Source organism: Mesocricetus auratus, unplaced genomic scaffold (genome assembly GCF_017639785.1).
Source record: "Mesocricetus auratus isolate SY011 unplaced genomic scaffold, BCM_Maur_2.0 Super-Scaffold_100011, whole genome shotgun sequence".
Classification (NCBI taxonomy): Eukaryota; Metazoa; Chordata; class Mammalia; order Rodentia; family Cricetidae; genus Mesocricetus; species Mesocricetus auratus.
The window spans coordinates 79,421,957-79,440,301 of NW_024429195.1; the positions used below are offsets into that span (position 1 = coordinate 79,421,957).

At 38.3% G+C, this 18,345-nt stretch overlaps 1 protein-coding gene and 1 pseudogene across 7 annotated transcripts in view; one reads left to right on the forward strand and one right to left on the reverse strand.

Moving 5' to 3' along the window:
• Positions 1 to 982: 982 nt before the first annotated feature.
• The window catches only part of Nup37 (nucleoporin 37), a 49,564-nt gene continuing 32,201 nt past the window's right edge, over positions 983 to 18,345 (reverse strand). For all 7 annotated transcript variants that reach the window (XM_040755128.1, XM_040755130.1, XM_040755126.1 and 4 more), the window contains exons 6-10: positions 9,732 to 9,822; positions 4,509 to 4,690; positions 4,112 to 4,162; positions 2,016 to 2,109; positions 983 to 1,239 (exon numbers count right to left, since the gene is read on the reverse strand). In XM_040755128.1, coding sequence (XP_040611062.1) covers positions 1,126 to 1,239; positions 2,016 to 2,109; positions 4,112 to 4,162; positions 4,509 to 4,690; positions 9,732 to 9,822 — 532 coding nt within the window. In that variant the 3' untranslated portion in view covers positions 983 to 1,125. The remainder of the gene's footprint in view (positions 1,240 to 2,015; positions 2,110 to 4,111; positions 4,163 to 4,508; positions 4,691 to 9,731; positions 9,823 to 18,345) is intronic.
• Positions 18,140 to 18,244, forward strand: LOC121143390 (annotated as a pseudogene).

Below are 18,345 nucleotides of genomic sequence, written 5' to 3' on the forward strand. Positions count from 1 at the left end.
CGTGAGGGAAACTGAACTTCAAAAGAAGGAAAACCTTCTCAGACATATTTATAAACAAACACAGGAAAACTAAATACGGGAAACACACAGTATCAGAACTCAAGTTATTCATCAAGAGTCAGAGTGATGACTTACAACTCTGCATGGACATTTCCTCCCATTTTAGTCTGTTTCTCTTTCCTATTTATTTACTGACAAGGTCTAACTCTGCAGCACAGGCTGGCCTGGAGCTAATGGAACCCTCTTGGATTACGGCTTCTGTGTTAGTCTAATGGAGACACATGTCATAGAACAGGCTAATTAAGGAAAGAGTGCCATGATACCAATGCAAAGATTATAATACTGTTTAAGAGGCGAGCAGCTGGGAAGCATCTTGTATCTGTGTATAACTAAGGGCAACAGTGAACTTCTTCCAACTGAGAGATCAAGAAATTCCTCTTATTTCTAGAAAATGTCTTATTGTACAGTAATACATAATTCACAACTAAAAATAGCATTTTTCCATTTTAGGTTAATACCTCCTATTCTTGCCAAACTATATTTAAACATCTATAAGTTATCTTTTCCCAATATAGTTACTTTAAAAACAGTTGGCAGTTATATTGGATAATTTCATTAGATGAGTTTTATATTCTGGACTAATTTACTCTTGGCAACCTATCCTAGATCCCAACTTCAGCATACTCATATTCCTAAAGTGGATCCCTAAATACAACTAACTTTGTTTTTACATCACTTCCTTAAGTTTAAGATAACAATTTTCAAATAACCTAGATGATTAACTTCTGGGTTCCCAACGTTTTTAGGACAATTAGGAAGAGTATATATACTCTCAAAGTGTAGAGGCTAGGATGTACAAAATTTGTCAAGTTTTTCCTAGTCTTCTTTTCTTTCGAGCTAAGCTAGAAACACCTGGGCACATGTACAAACACTTTGGCATGTGTACACACACATTTGGTATGCAACAAAGAACAAGGAAATATTTTTCAAGTTTTCATCATTTTATTTATCAGAAAAGACAACTGAGACATTTCTAGATTTACAGTATATTTGATACAAAAATAAGGATTTCTCCAAAATATATATTAAAAATACAAAGTGTAGGACCAAAAATACAGAGGAAAATCATATTTCTGTCACCCAAAACAAGAGCTTGTGGTCTCCTCCAACTGCACACAGTGGGAGTGTTCTATGCCAGGAAAGACCAGATCCGACAGCTACAGAACCAGTGAGGATGGGCTGAAAATATATGAAGAATTGAAGAAGCACAGTGAATTCTCAACTCAAGAAAAGGAAAGTTACTGTCAGGAATTCAAACAGACAATAGAGGGGGTCCTCTGTAAGATATATGAGCAAAAAAAATAACTACAAAGCAGTGGACTCTTTACCAGCCCCTAAACTTTTATAAGCATGAATTGGGACTAGAGAGATAGCTCAGTGACTAAGGGCACATTTGGGGGGATCCAGGGTTCAATACCTAGCCCCTACATGGCTGTTCACAACCATTCCCTAACTCCAGTTCTAGGGGATCCAATCCTCTTTTCTGACCTCCACAGGCACCAGGCATGCATGAGGTGCACATATATACATGCATGCAAAACCCTCATACACATAAAATAAGAAACGTATTGAAAAACTATGTTTTTAGTAGAAGCATAATAACAATAAAACCTGACTTGAATAAAAGCCTAAGCCATCTATGAATAATGGGTACAGTGCAGAATCAAATATTTTTGCAATCTACACAAACCAAGCAAGCAAACAAAATGTACTTAAATAAAAGATGAAATGCAGAACAGATGAAATATGGTTTTTATATTAATTTTGAGGAAAAATAATCTGTTGCTACTGGTGATCAAAATATGAAAAAAAAACCTCTCAGTTTTTTTTAAGATAGCAGACACAAGCATCTTCAGTTAATAATTGCAAATTTGGGAGTTATAGATAGAAAAGCCAAAAATCCAGTGTAACAAAAAACAACTACCCATACATGCCATGAAACATTTTCATATTACCTGAGAGTGTCCTAAATGATGAATTTGAAACTGACTTGCCATTTTTCCAGGATATCCAGTGGTTGCGAATAAGTTTTCACTAATTGCAGACCACCTAAGAAATAAGAAAGCATAACAATAAGCACTGTCCTGCAGGCAATTGTAAGCTTTTCTAAAACAGGCTACATCTGTCAGTGTAAAAGCAGTAATTTCATAATTTGAAATTGGTTAATATAGTTTTCCATGTAGACTTCCAGCTTACTTAGCTACGAATACTTTCCTGTTCTGTATGTTTGTTGAGTGCTCCTCCTGAGCCACCGGACTGCATTCTGAAATTATGCAAGGCTAATACTGTCTCTAAAGATGAAGGGAGACGGAGACACAAGGCACCAGCCATGTATGGAGATTGTGTCATGTGGGTGTTGTGATCAAACCTGGACCCTCTGGAAGAACAGCCAGTGTCCTCAACTGCTGAGCCATCTCTCCAGGCCCATTTATTGACATTTCTTTTAAATTCATGTCATACACTTGTGTTTGGGTCACTTGGGATGGCATAACCACTTAGACTATTCAAGCCTTCAAAGTATCTCAAGGGAAATCTCTATTTCCCTAAACAATCGAGCCTACATGACAGATGACTAGTACAGTCAGTGTGGTAAAGAAGGCATAAAGAGAATTCTTCAACAGTAAGTATCTGGTCTCAGATTATCAACTCTTCAACGGTTCCTCTGTCCTGTTTCTATACCAACAAATTGAATTTCAGCTCTGTTCTGTCATTGTCCTACTCTAGGGGATAAGATATAATTGGCCTAAGGGCCATAGTAACCCCTGACAAATGTGGGGGTGCTCCATTTTATCCTTTGACCTTAGACAATGGGCACCAGACTAAGATATCTACTTAGAGAAATACATCAAATATCTCCCATTAGTCTCCTTCCTACTGTTTGAAGACAGGGTCTCTCACTGAACAAGAAGCTCACCATTCCTTACAGGTTGGCAGGCCAGTGAGCTAGGCTCCACCTGCTTCCACGCCCCAGTGCTGGGGGAGGTGCTGGAGACTGGAACTCAGGTCTCAATGCTCACATAGTGAGTGTTCTTATCCATTGTGTGGTCCTCCTAGCACTAAGTCTAGGTTTTTAATGATACTGAAGAGATGATAAATTATGCTGAGAAGGTAATTCTAACTTTCCTGAGAAGGAGAACTCTAACTTCTTTAGAGTTCTCACAAACCATACATACTCACTGATTTAAAAACATACATTTGCTCGTATCTTTGATATCTGGATTATCTTTTAACCTATGGAATTTAGAAAAATATATAATTTATTGTTACGCTCACTGGTGTTTTGCCTGCATGTATGTCTGTGTGAGGGTGTCAGAAGTCCAGGAACTGGAGTTACAGGCAGGGGTGAACTGCCATGAAGGTGTTTAGAACTAACTTGGGTCCTCTGGAAGTGCTCTTAACTGCTGAGCCATCTCTCCAGCTCCTAACCTATGGAATTCTAAGCAAATTTCAAATGTCTCACTGTTTTCACCTGGTTATTTGCTTTTTCTATTATTTAAGGCTGCTTAATGACTAATGGAATAAAAGGACAAAAAAAATCAAGAAATATTAATTTAAGTAAAAAACAAAACAAAACTAAGCATTAGTATGCTAAAGATCATACTAGCTGGCATGGCCTTGTTTAAAATACAGTGCTATTAGTATGTAAACATGAGCCTATGTATATTTGTATTTATCAGCACAGAACAAGGAGGAAGTATAATCCACCCCAACGCTGAGGTAGTACTGGTAGAATGGTTGCATGGTGTCTGTGAATGATAACCATTTTCTTTGTAGCTTTGGAGGCTATCCTGGAACTTGCTCAGTAGACCAGGCTGGCCACAGAGATCCGCCTGTGTCTGCCTCCCCAGTGCTTGTATTAAAGGCATGTGTGAAGAGTAGATTTCCAGCTTGCCTAAAGCAAAAGAGTAAACAACTATGCAGTAGGGAAAGCAAGACAACCCTTATGAAGCAACCAGAAAAACTCCAAGGTAGAGGGGAAGGCTGGGGAATTCTGCTAGTGGCATACCATCAAACCAAGGATTCACACAGCTCCAGCAAACCAGTACGTTACCTAAATAAGTGTGCTCGATCCATGTGAACAGGTCTTGTCTCTTGAGGATAACTATAAAACAAGAGTTTGCATTTTGCAAATTAAGTGTTAGATTCAAGTAGGCGAACTCAAATAAAAGTTTTAAAGATGTTTTCTCTTTGAAGTCCAATAAATTTAATTGCAACAAAATTCCAATAAGCACTCAACTGAAAATAGAAAACAACCAACATGACCCAGAACCACTCTAGGGCACCACAGGGTCAGCATTTTTCTTTTTTTCTAACATTCCCAGAGCTACTGCCCTTCTACAGGAGAGACTTGTTTTCATTTGCACATGGAGGCCTAGTACAAGAATGGCCCAATGGGTCATATAACAAAGGATTTATGTAATATAACAAACAGATATCTAAATAACTACCTGGACCGAGTGATATCCCAAATTATCCAATCATTTCCAGCCACAGCACCAACTTTGAAGGTGTTTTTCAAGCACCAGTGTGCTGACATTAACGGTGTCTGTTCTGATTGAAGAGACAAAATTGCCTGTTGGGCCATTAGATCATAAAACCGGATCATTCCATTCTTCTCTGCAACCATCAGCTGTAACACAGGGAGGAAGAAGGCAACTGCATGTCATCTCATTAGCTAAGTTTGAGGAAGAAGCAGAGGTTCAATGTCATAAATACACACACACACACACACACACACACACACACACACACACACACACACACACACCCCTACACAGAGGTCTGGATAGAAAGGTGGCTGCTTCTTCCACTTAAAACCGAGTAACTGCTATGTGACTGGTAGCTCTCTTATTTCTGAAATGGAGATGTGAGGATAGCCACTATAAGATGGACCAATGCTGGGTACCACTGTGTCCTGAAGTTTACCACCTATGTCCTACCTCTATAATGTCTTAAAAGAAAAGCCGACACAGACACAAAAGGAAATAAGGCCAAGCAACAGAGAAGAATCACATGGTCATCCTCTAAGCTTGTTCCTGAAAGGGCAGGTCCCAAGCTTACAAAGGCCTGTACAAAGTATCCAAAGGAAAAAGCTAATCCTGCCAAGGATGGGAACAACCTTCTAGAGCTTGCAGATGCTGAAACAAAAGGCTGATGGTGCTGGAGATGCAAATGAAGCATGTGTATTATTGATAATTCGACTTCTGTTGGCTATAAAATTTGAAAAATATGTTAAAATCAAGTTATACAAAAATGCAATCTTCTCTCTTTAAAGCTATATTGCTAGCACACAGTTGTGGGAAAGAAAGCATGGTTGCAGGAAAGAAAGCATGTTACTAGCAGAATGTTTCCAAAGCTAGACTGAGGTAGAGGAGAGCACCTGTTCCTACTAATTGTGAGACTTTCTCTTGAATCATAGGATGAGGGATTCCCGGATATGAATACATACACTAGTGAGAATGCTTTGTGATGATGTGGGAAAACTCAAATTTACTTGTATGTCGTCTTCCTCCCCATCATCAATGTAGATTCAGTTGTCTAAGGCAGAGTCCTGTTGGGATCTGACCTCTTACAATTGGCTTAGTCGGTCCAGGAGATCTGGGCTTTGCTGTGACTCACTGACACGCTGTTACTGAAGAACACTGGGTTCCTCTGTAGCATATGCACTGCTCTAAATCTACTCGTGGCCATACAATCTGAAAAGGACTCAGGTGGATCTTTAGATTGATTATTTCTGCATTTTCAACTCCTGAATGTCAGGGGTGGCTTATAAAATTTTGTCACACATGATTTGATAGTTAATATCAATTATCAACTTGACAGAGCATAGAACTGCCTGGGAGACACACCTCAGAGTGACCACCCACCCAGAATAGGCCAGTTGAAATGGGAGGATCCACTTAGACCCTGGGTGACATCATTTCATGGGCTGGGGTCCTGGACTACAGTAAAAGAAAGTGAGTTAAGCATCGGCATTTATCATACTGAATAAAGATGCAATGTGACCAGTAGCCTCCTGCTGTCATGACCTCCCTAAATGATGAAATGATGAACTTCCCTTAGCCACCAGGGAAATGCAAATCAAAACAAGTCTGAGATACCATCTTACACCAGCCAGAATGGCTAAAATAAAAAACACCAATGACAGTTTATGCTGGAGAGGATGTGGAGAAAGGGGAACACTCCTCCATTGCCAATGGGAGTGCAACTTGTGCAGCCACTTTGGAAATCAATATGGAGATTCCTCAGGAAAATGGGAATCAGTCTACCTCAAGATCCACCAATTCCACTCTTGGTCACATACCTAAAGGATGCACATTCATACAACAAGGATATATGTTCAACTATGTTCATAGCAGTGTTGTTTGTAATAGTCAGAACCTGGAAGCAACTTAGATGCCCCTCAACTGAAGAATGGATGGAGAAAATGTGGTACATTTACATAATGGAGTATTAATCAGTGGAAAAAAACAATGAAATCTTGAAATTCGCAGGCAAATGGATGGAACTGGAAGAAACCATCTTGAGTGAGGTAACTCAGTCACAGAAAGACAAGCATGGTATATATGGACTCATATATGGACATTATACATAGAGCAAAGGATTACCAGCCTACAATCCACACCACCAGAGAAACTAGGAAACAAGGCAGACCCTAAGAGAGAAATACATGGTCCCCTGAAGAAGAGGAATGGGACAAGAACTCCTGAGCAAACTGGGAGCATAGTGGGAGAGGGGGAAGAAAGTAGGAAAAAGAGGAGAGAAGATGAGGGGGAAGGAAGAGAGGAGAGCAAGAAAAGAGATACCTTAATAGAGGGAGCCAATATAGGTGTAAAGAGAAATCTAGCACTAGGGAAATGTTCAGAGATCCACAAAGATGACCCCAACTAAGAATCTAGGCAGTAGTGGAGAAGCCGCCTTTGAAGCCCTTCCCCTATAATGAGATTGGTGACTACCTTAATTGCCATTCTAGAGCCTTCATCCAGTAGCTGACGGAAGCAGAAGCAGGCACCCATAGCTAAGCACTGAGCCATACTCCTGGAATCCACTTGTAGAGAGGAAGGAGGGATGAGCAAAGGAGTCAAGACAATGCTACAGAAACCTACAGAAACAGCTGACCTGAACTAGTGAGAGCACATGGACCCCAGTTGTAAAACTGGGGAACCAGCAATGTACCGAACCAAGTCCTATGAATGTGGGTGCCAGTTAGGAGGCCTGGGCAGTCTATGGGACCTCTGACAGTGGAACCAGTATTTATCCCTAGCATACAAATGGGCTTTGGGAGCCCATTCCCTATGGAGGGATACTATTTCATCCCAGATACAGGGAGGAGGGCCTAGGCCCTCTCCCAAATGATGTTACAGACTTTGATGATCCCCCATGAAGGGCCTCATTAGCCTTGGGGAGTGGGTGGGTGGGTTGGAGGGGTTGGCAGGGGACATGGGAGGATGGGAGGGAGAGGGAACGGGGGATTGATATGTAACATGATTGTTTCTAAATAAAAAAACAAAACAAAAAAACCCAAAACCAAAAACCCTCTCTTTCTAATATACAACCTTAATGTGAAATGTCAATCCTCACTTTAACCTACCGTATTCAGCACCTTAAGTACAGACTTTGTTCAGTTTTATTGCATGCTTCTAATTCTGATAGTTCATATTTGAAGGGAGTTGTATACTGCTACTGACTGCCGGTGCCTTGCTTGAAATATTGTGATGGCTCATGAAATGTGTCTTTAGCAAGCTAAATACAAGTTGGCATGGAAAACAGTCATAGGCTTGTTGTACAAAGTATCTAGTAAATAACGCGCTATTCTTAAATCAAGAAAGAATGGCTGCTACTACCTAAATACTTCCTTGTTCTACAATTCCAATAATTTTAGATGTTTAATAAACTAATTTTATCAACATATGAAATATGTAATAAAATGCATATTTAAACAATAAATCCCAATTTTATAAAGATTACAATATGAAAGTTGCTTCTTAGACCATGAAAGCATGTCATTAGGATATCATCTATAGTAGAAAAGATTGCTACAACTGTGTTAGATATTGATTAATAGCTAGTGTCCAAAGACATGTTTTACCTCCTTTGTAAAGTTCTTTCTGAGAATGTTCTTTTAATTTTGACTAGAAAGGTGACAGATGGAAAGAGGAGGACCTGGCATCAGAAACCCTGAGCTCTAATATTTAGTGTGTTGAATGGCTTGGAATTTGCTTTTTAGTTATTTACAAATAACTAAACAATTCGCAATCAGAATGTAAGAAAAGTTGGCAGAGTACAAAGGAAAAGTATATATGGAGAGAGAGAGAGAGAGAGTCAACAGGACTAGTTTCAAGAAATATGTAACCAATGAAATGATCAACAATGTGAAAATTATCTACATTTAAGAATGAAAGAAAAAAATTTCACTAATGCGTTGGAAATAACCATTGGTAGTTTGAGAGACAACTGGTAACTACATGAAATTACACATTTAAATGAAGGGATGAAATATACCTTGATGACCTAAACCTCCCGCACATATAACCTATATCTGCACCTGAGAGAAAACACGAGCCTCAGTCTGACTCATTTACTCAGCATAAGTTTCGTCTTCCATCTACTGCATTGCAAATGGTGGGACTTCATTTCTCTCCATGGCCAAATACTAAAGTACAACTGTATACTATACCATATTTCTTGTATCCATCTGATGATGGGCATCTAGGTTACTCCATTTGTTAGCTATTCTGAATAGTGTAGCAGTAACCAATAGACATATTTGTGAATGCACATGTATATAGGCTGTAAGACTAAAAAGGGGTCCATGAGAAGTGAAGGAGAGAAGAGATTAAGGGGATGGTAATAGAATACATGTGACATGAAGGAACAATGGAGTATCGGAGGACAGGAAGGAGACCCGCAAGAAGGTGGGAGAATGGGATACAATGACCAACAAGAACAAAATAGATTTGCCAAAATGAAATCCATTAATTTGTATTCTACTTTTAAGATAGCTAAAAAAAAAGTTATACCCAAACATTTAGAAATAAAATGTATAAAAGAGATAACTTAAAATTTAAAAAGTTGGCATAATATTGTTAAGAGAAAAAGCTTTACCACAGAAATATTAGCTAGATTTAATCAGCTATTTTTTTGTGTGTGCAAAACTGAGGACACATCAGAGAACAGAAAAAAGCATGAAGATATTAGAGACCTATGAAAATCAGGTGCCAAAAGAATGAGCGTGACTGGAGGGTTAATTTGGAAAACATATATGTATGAATGAGGGGTGCAAAAAGTCTAACTATTTTTTTTAATAAGCATCTATTATTATTTTTTAAGATTTATTTATTTATTACATACATAGTGTTCTGCATACATGCCGGAAGAGGGCACCAGATTGAATTATAGATGGCTGTGAGCCACCATGTGGTTGCTGGGAATTGAACTCAGGACCTCTGGAAGAGCAGTCAGTGCTCTTAACCTCTGAGCCATCTCTCCAGCCCCAAGTCTAACTATTTTAAAGAAACTATTAAAGTGCTGACTTCTGTATTAACCGAAAAGTTTTTGTGCTAACTTGTGTCTGAGTGGAAAGTCATTGGGTCTTTTCCTTTATGGGTATAGGTATTATACTTGCAGATCCTTTAGGCTTGGCAGGGGAAAGCTAAGTTATAGAAAATAACCTTAAAAGTTTCCTCAGGGTGCCAGCACACACTCATTCCAGGAGAATGAAGAAGAAAATGAGCCGTCTGCTTTCCTTCCAAGTTCCAAATCCTAATAAAAAAGAGTTTGATGTTAAATAGTCTTGATACATCACTATCAAAAAAATAAATGAAACTTCGATAAATGTATTCAAAGCCATTAACTACAGGTTATTACATACATTTGTATTTGATAAACATCTTTGAGAAAATTAAAATACTGCTGTTGGAAAATGTCAAAGTAACATAAAGAATTTAAATTTCACCATGTTCAGTTATGGAAGCAAAGTACTACATTTTCTAATTAATCTAACACAGTAACATTAATTAATTATTTATGTATTCACTGAAAGAAAAATCAATGTTTCTAGGTCATTAATCAGGTTACATGACTACTTATTTCAATGAATAATTATTCCTATGAAGGGTGCCTAAACACACACACACACACACACACTCTCTCTCTCTCTCTCTCTCTCTCTCTCTCTCTCTCTCTCTCTCTCTCTCTCTCTCTCTCTCTCTTTCTCACGAATGCACGAGTACACATACCTGCACAGACATGCATACACGTGCAATCTCTACACACTAGCCTTTCCATTTTCAAAATAACATACAAGAAGCAAGTATGAAGTGACAGGAATTTAGTTCAGAGCCATTTTCCTCAATGCTTATTCCTTCTACCTTTGGGCATGCCTCACTCATCTCAGATAATTCCTGATCTGGCTGACTTCGCTAGTGTTCTCTCTGGCCATGCTTACCAGTTACCAGATGCTTGGTTCTTTCTACCATCTGTCCATAAGTATTAGCTTACTTACAAATAGGGGTCTTTATCTCGGTGGCTTTTGAATCTCAGAAATCTTAGGCATGGCACTGTCCCCAGGAACTATTTTTTGACTAGCTCATGATTCTCACTCAGCCACTGTTACACTGTGCTGAGTAGAGTCAGCATGGCAGGAAACAGAAGTCTGATGATGGGGTGGCAAAGTGCCTCCAGCCTCCTGATCCTAAAGTGAGCACACTCAAAGCTAAGGTGTACAACCCAGTGGAGGGGTGCTGAGCACACACAAGGTTCTGGATCCCATCCTCAGCACCACCTAACAATAATCAATAATCAATAATCAAAAGCATTCATTAGGAGTTCCCCCCTCCCCAGTTTTTGTAGGTTTTATAGTTCCTACTTTCTTTAGGACTCTAAAGGAGTTTTTAAAACTTAGGAATGTAAAGTAGGCAAAGTTTATTTGTAAAACATATAGGATGTCAAATTTGAAATATCATAGTAACATATAAACTAGCACACATATGTTTCAGGATCACCTACTTGCTTAAATATTAGAAGGATATCTTTTCTGTTATCAAAAGATAGTTTTCATTTATTTTAACTATATGAAGGAGACAGTTCTGGTCTAACTAAAGAAGCAAATCACTAAGAATTTAAGCTCTTGTCCTTTAATACCTAGAACGAGATTAGACATTAAGGCAACTAAATCTTTCTTCTTTATTGCCATTTCCATAATGAAGTATTGAGCTAGCATACATTTTTATCACTACTGGAAGAGTAGAAATTTATCTTCTCAATTCAGTGAGTCTCACTAGAGGGTAGACTAAAACATCAATGCTTTTGATTTTATTTTAAAATGAATTTGATTTTTGTTGGCTATTATATAAATTGAGCCAAACAATACTCATGGTGTTTTTCCCCCTTCAAATAAAGAAGACAAAAGAGGTGAAAAACAGAGATAGTTATGAAAATAAACCAATTAACTAAGTATACTGTGGTCCAGTGAACCAAATTTTAGTCTAATTCCAGCAGTACTTTATCCCCTTCAGAACCTGATGATACTTTAAAACCAAACAAAACAAGACAAAACCCCAGCTAGCTCAAACATGAGGAGGGTCACATGGATTATATTTCAGAGGACTAGGACGCAATGGTTTATGGTTTGTAATTATACACTGATTCAATAATTACCAAATGTTGCATAATCTCAGTACTAAGTATGCAAAATACAACAAATTGGACTAAAATAAGTTATCCTAACCAAATTAGCTGCAGATGGTACAATTTAAGTTGTTATGTCTTATTTCCCTTTTTGATAGATTCCATAATTAAGTCTCTGAAATCCTTTGTGGAGCTCAACTCATTTTTATCTTTACCAAATGGTTCATCTAGCAAATACTTTAAGTCCATCGGATAATGTCACATTGCCTTTTCCCTTTTTTGAAGTATATCCCATACACAAATGGTACATGAATCTTAAGCACACAAAACAGAATCCCCTCACAGTGAATAGCTGTTAAATCCAGAGCAATCCCACAGCACCACACATCACTTGAGCTCTTTTCTAGTTGTGTTTCCTCCCTCTCTGACAAAGGTAAAAAAGTCACTATTATGATTTCCAAAGGGGTAGCTTATTTTTTATAGCATAAAAATAAGGGCATATACTATATACTTCTTTTGTTAGGCTTCTTTTACTGACCTTCATGTTCTATGAAAATGTCTAACACAAGTGCATGCTGCTATAATCTCTTCACTCATTTCAGATCTCTCAGTTCAGTACACAATGGATACTCAGATTGCTTATAAGTTTTACTCAAAATGTCACTGTAGCATTCTTGTACATGTCTAACCTTATTGAGTACAGACCTCCATATAACACACCCCTAGCCCCTCTGTAGTACACAACTATTCCTCAATCCCTACTGTTTGCTCAGTACACACCTAGACATGGGACTGGCGGATCAAGTTTACAAGACAGACATTTGTCAAACAGTTTCCAAGTTAGCTATATTATATTTTGTATAGTTTAGTTACTACTGTAAAAAGGTAAAATGTTCATCTTATGCTCTAATAAAAAAGCATCACTTGTCTGAATGTCAAAAGATGATCTTACTTTGTAAGACTGACTTCATTTCTAAGAGTATTATTATAATTTTTTTTATTTTAAATTGTGTGTGTGGTACCTGCAGAAGCTAGAAACATCAGATTTCTGTAAAGCTAGAGTTATAGGTAGTTTTAAGTGCCCTGAAGTGGGTGCCAAGAACCAAACCATTCTCTACAAGAACTGTCGTCTACAAGGGCAGAATGTACTCTTAACACAATTAGTCATCTTTCCAGGCCCTAAGACTGAGTTCTTAGATCATTGTTCTTTCCCTTGCATTTGATGTTATTTCTCTGATCTATGTATGAATGGATACATTTAGACAATTTTTAAAACATCTCTATCCTGTTTTTTGTTTTGTTTGTCAGTTTGACACAAGCTAGTGTTATCTGGGAAGAGAAACCTCAATTGGGGAAATGCCTCCATCCAGATTGACTATAGGCAAGTCCATGTGCTGTTTTCTTGATGAATGACCTATTCTGAATTGTATAAGAAAGCAGACTGAGCAATCCATGGAGAGTAAGGCAGTAAACACTGGCTTTTGCTTTTGTTCTCACATCTGGGTTTCCTGCCTTGAGTTCCTACTGTGACTTTCTCAATGATGAAGTATGACTGAGAGTTTAAGCTTTTCTTTCCTAGTTGCTGTTGGCTATGCTGTTGTATCACCGGACAGAAACCCTGACTATGATAATAGAGGCACAGTACGCAGCAGATTCCTTATGAGGGTTCTTCCTGTCTCCCTCTGTGAAATCATAAGAGAAAGCTGTTTCCTATTGTCTTCTCCTGTGCAATTTTTGTATGCTCATGTATCCAAGATGGATTATGACTGTTCTGTCTAGCAAAGCACTGTATGACTTAAAATTTTGCTCATTAGTTTAACTACTTAGTTACGTAAACTGACAAAATAGGAAAATGAAGGAGCTATTTCAATGAAATGAAGTTGATGACAATTAATATAAAAAATCTAAATTAGGATTGAGACAAGCAGGCGTAAAAAATATCATCAAATATGACACATTCTGAACTGACTTTTTAAACTATGCTGTTTCCACTGCAGATATTTTCTTACAGTAGTTGTTTATAAAACAAGAGAGAGACAGGCATTCTAGAGAGAGAGGTGGGGGAGAGAGAGGAAGAACATGAGGAAGTACACATGAGAGCCAGAATGCTACAGTGGCACTCAATGGATTAATAACCTAAGAAAAAGGGCTTTGCCCTTTTTATACATGTGTTGGGTATTAAAACGAGTGGCAGGCATGGTTTTAAGATGGTTTTCCAGATTTCTGCTTTTCTAATAGTCCACACTAGGTAAGAGAGCTTCCTATAAGAAGACACTGAAGTCTGGAAATCCAGGTTTTAATAGTTCCAAATTGATTTGTCAACAATGTGTTCATAATAGTTTTCCAAACAAACAAAACACACACACACACTTGGTGGTACACTAGAGGACAAGAGAAGCTTTAGTTAGGGAGTAGGGTCTCCCTTCCCTGTGGGAGAGCACTTGTCTACCAGGTCTTGGGTCAGATCCCTAGCACCTCAATAAGAAAACAGACAAACAGCATTCTCAGTACACGTAACCAAACTCATGGAAAGAAACAGGCAGTTTATAAAAGTATGATGTAAATGTTGTCAGGTTAAATTACTAGGGCCAAAAAGCCAACAGCTATATGAAATGGACAAGTGCATATATGTAAATGCTTGCAATTACATTTCAGAGGTAAAGTTTTAAGGTCCTTATCAAGAAGCCAATCTCCAATTAATCAAAAGGCACTAGAGAACTGGTTGATACAGCACCATCTTCAAAGTGAAAGACAACAGCAGTTTTCACCCAACTTGAACTGTAACAAAGGACTTCCCATTCAAACTCTATCCTGTAAACAGAAGTTACATGGAGGAATCAAAAGTCAACTGGGTCTAAGTTTATGAATTATACTTTAGTTTTTCTATTGTCTTGCTAAACTCATTGCCTCATTTTAGGCTGAGTGCTTTTCAACATAATGTTAAATTTCCTACCATATGGTATTAAAATGTAATTGTCATATAATTAATTAATTAAAAGATCCCACATATTGTGTGTTGGCATATGAAATATAGATATTTTCAAGGATCTTTTCAATTGACAATTGGTGGTAGATATTGCTTGAGCACTCTAGAAGAAATTTCTGCATAACACATTGTTCTTTTTACTTGTTTACTCTCTGTTTCACTTGGCAGCTCATTGTCTGCTACAAAGTGTGTCACAGAAGGACATTTCTGTTTGCAAATGTTTCTAAACAACAGACAAAAGAAGGATGGATGGCATTAAGTGATGCATCTGTATCCATTAAAGCCTAAATACAAACCACAGCATTTCTAAAAGAAAGGACTACATCACATGAATCGGTGTGCTGATAATTAAATAGAAAAGAACAAAAGTAACAGGGCAGAGATGCATTTGCAAGGCTGAGAAGGCATTTTTATAATATTCTTGTGTACAAGAATAGGACCTCCTATGTTGACAAGAAATACATTTTTCATTGAATTTGTTGTGATAACAAAATGAAGATTTCCCTTCTTACTTATCAATCACCTCATGTTAGATGATTAGAGGAAATAATGATATATTTCTTTACTGAAGACACAATGAGAAAGGAGAGCGAGACAAAAGGACTTAGTGTTAACATATCTGGTTTTAGGGCAAAGATCATAGGTGGGACTCTTAGACTAGAAAGCCAAATCTAGGAATTAAATTATCAAATCTTAAAAACAGGTATTGTCAGTTACAGTGGTGTACAACTTTTGTTAGTTAATAGTTTGGACTATAGGAAGATGACAGCTATGTAAAACCTTAAAAGCAGTGACAACTAAGTGGTATGATAATTTGAAGCAAGAATTTTTCAAACGGCATGTCAATGTCAGATTTTCAAACATACTCGGAAGTTAACATTAGAACTGAGTCTTTTTTTCTATTTTCTACTTTTTATTTCATCTTACATTCCAACTCACAGTTCTCCCCTACACTCCTGGTTTTATATTTTGTAAATACTGAAGTTTACTAAGCAAGTAGTATCAAAAACTTCAGTATACTTCCAATATTAATGATGAAAGAAATGGATTGCTAGCCACAGGATAAGAATTAAAAGATTAAAAATGACAACTGCTTGTGGTTCTATTTTATCTTTAACTAGCATGAATTTACTCACTGAATTAATAAAGGTATGCAAATCTGATCCAGTTTGCAGTACATTTATTTCCTGAATTATTTAACCATAATAGAATAATGAATACATTATTCTGATTTCTATGCTGGGAATTATTTAGGCATTGTTTATGTGGTCTTCAATATTGATTATTCTTTTTGGGGAGGGGGTTGAGACGGTTTCTCTGTGTAGCTTTGTAGACCAGCTACAAAGGCTAAGATGTAAGGAGGAGAAAAAGGTTCCTTTTGAATCTTTTGTAATTACAGTGAGCACTGAGTCTATTCCTTTTGTATCCCCCAAAGTACTGAATGTTGTTTATATTAATGTGTTTAGTAAATACTTGTTTATCTGATTTGTTCTTACAGAATGACACTGTTTCTAATATTCAAGAACATCTGTGATCTGGCACCGACTAGGAATGGGATGTTCTGCATTAATGAATTTTTCAAATAATAAGCTTACCCTATTAATCACTTCAACATAGGCTAGACAGAGAGTTCTCCAGTAAAGAGCACTTGCTGTTCATGCATAGGACCAGAGTTTTATTCCCAGCTCTCAGACTGGGCTGGTCACAATCAGTTGTAACTTGAGTCCCAGAGGATTCGACACCTGTGTCAGCCCTCCAGTGATATCCACTCAGATGTGGAAATACACTTACCCATAAGCAGAAAACTTAAAAAAAAAATCTTAAAAATACAACCATGAAGAACATGTGGCTGGAGAGATGGTTTGGTGCTAAGAGCACTCACTACAGAGGTCTAGCACAGTCCAGCAACACGAGGCACTCAGGTACAGTGAGGTCTTTTGTTTTCTTTGTTGAAAAGGGTCTTGGTATGTAGTCTCAGCTGTCCTGTTATTCAACTAGCCCTTGATGTTTTCAAACTAAATCTCCCAAGTGCAATAGAGGTGTGGGCCATCATATCTGGATTTTACATTTTTTGGCATAGTTCTGCAAAGTTCAGTTTATTTAAAGGACTTACTCTGATTGCACGGTGGTGGCACTTGCCTTTAATCCCAGCACTCGGGAGGCAGATCTCTCTGTGAGTTTGAGGCCAGCCTGGTCTGCAGAGTGAGTTCCAGGACAGGCTCCAAAACTACAGAGAAACCCTGTCTCAATAAATGAATAGATAAATAAATATAAAAAATAAAAAAAGAGGACTTACTCTGAACTCAAATTTGTTTTATCTTTTTAAAATGTCTTTTTCCATAGGATAGTAGTAATAGAGTGTGGAGAGATCTTTCAATTTTTTTATACTTGATGAAAGCGTATCAATTCTTATCATACTGGAAGAATTTAACTAGTTTACAAACCCAACCAACCAACCAACCAACCAAACAAACAAACAAAAACAAAACAAACAAAAAAATCCTACCCTCTGATAAGATGCAGGGGGTTTTCTGAGAAACAGGAAAGAACCTAAAAGATATGCATATATGCATAGTACCCAAGAGAAGAGGATGGAGACAAGATCCTCTGAATGGATGGGGAACACGGCGAGGGGTGGGGGGGAATGGGACCTGGGAAGAATAGAGGGGGTAAAGAGGAAGGGAGTTGGTCATGGGGGAACAGGAAGTTGAGGGGTGGGGGTAGAATAGGGGGAAGAGGGAATCATAGGATCGAAGACAGATCAGGCACCAGAGTGACCTTGAGTGATCTAAAGGTACAACATCAATTGGCAAGCTAAGCAATAGTGGAGAGACCACCTCGAATGCCCATTCCTGATAATGAACTTGATGTCTATAACCATCCGGGAGCCTTCATCCTGTGACTGATGGAAGCAGAGGCAAACACACAACTAATCACTGAACTGAACCCAAAGAACCCAGTGACAGAGAAAGAGGAGTGATGAGCAAATTGGCAAAGAATGGGCTGGCAAAACCAGCAGAGACAGCTGATCTGAACAGGGGAGTGCTCTTGGACCCCAGACCGACAGTGGGGAGGCCAGCATGGGACTGATCTGGACCCCCCCAAATGTGAGTGTCAGTGAGAAGGCCTGGGCAACCTATGGGGCCCTGAGCTGTGGATCAGTGTCTATCCCTGGTATACAAACTGTCTTCATGTGCCTATAGCACAAAGAGAGATGCTCTCTCAGCCTGGACTCTTAGGGGAGTGCCTTGACCCTACCAAGAGTAAAATGGCAGACTCTAGATATCCCCTATGTGGAAGGATTTGGCAATAGGGTGGGAGGGAGGGGGGAAGGGGAGTGCGGGAAGAGGGGAGGGAGAGGGAACTGGGATTGACATGTAAAACAAGCTATTTAAAATTAAAATAAAAAATGATAAAAAAAAATCCTACCCTCTAAATCTAAGAAAAACCAAACCAAACAAAACAGTGTTCTACAAAAGAGGTTGGCATACCCTGACAAGGATGGAGGCCACTGGGAAGGCCGTGGGTAAGGCGCTGCACCTACTTTATGGCATCTAACCACTGTTTTAGAATCACTCAGCAACAGATGAAACAAAGGCCAGCTAGACATCTCTTACTACCAAATGACACCTCCAGTGCCAGGAATGGGTCACATTTAACTGAGTTGTGGG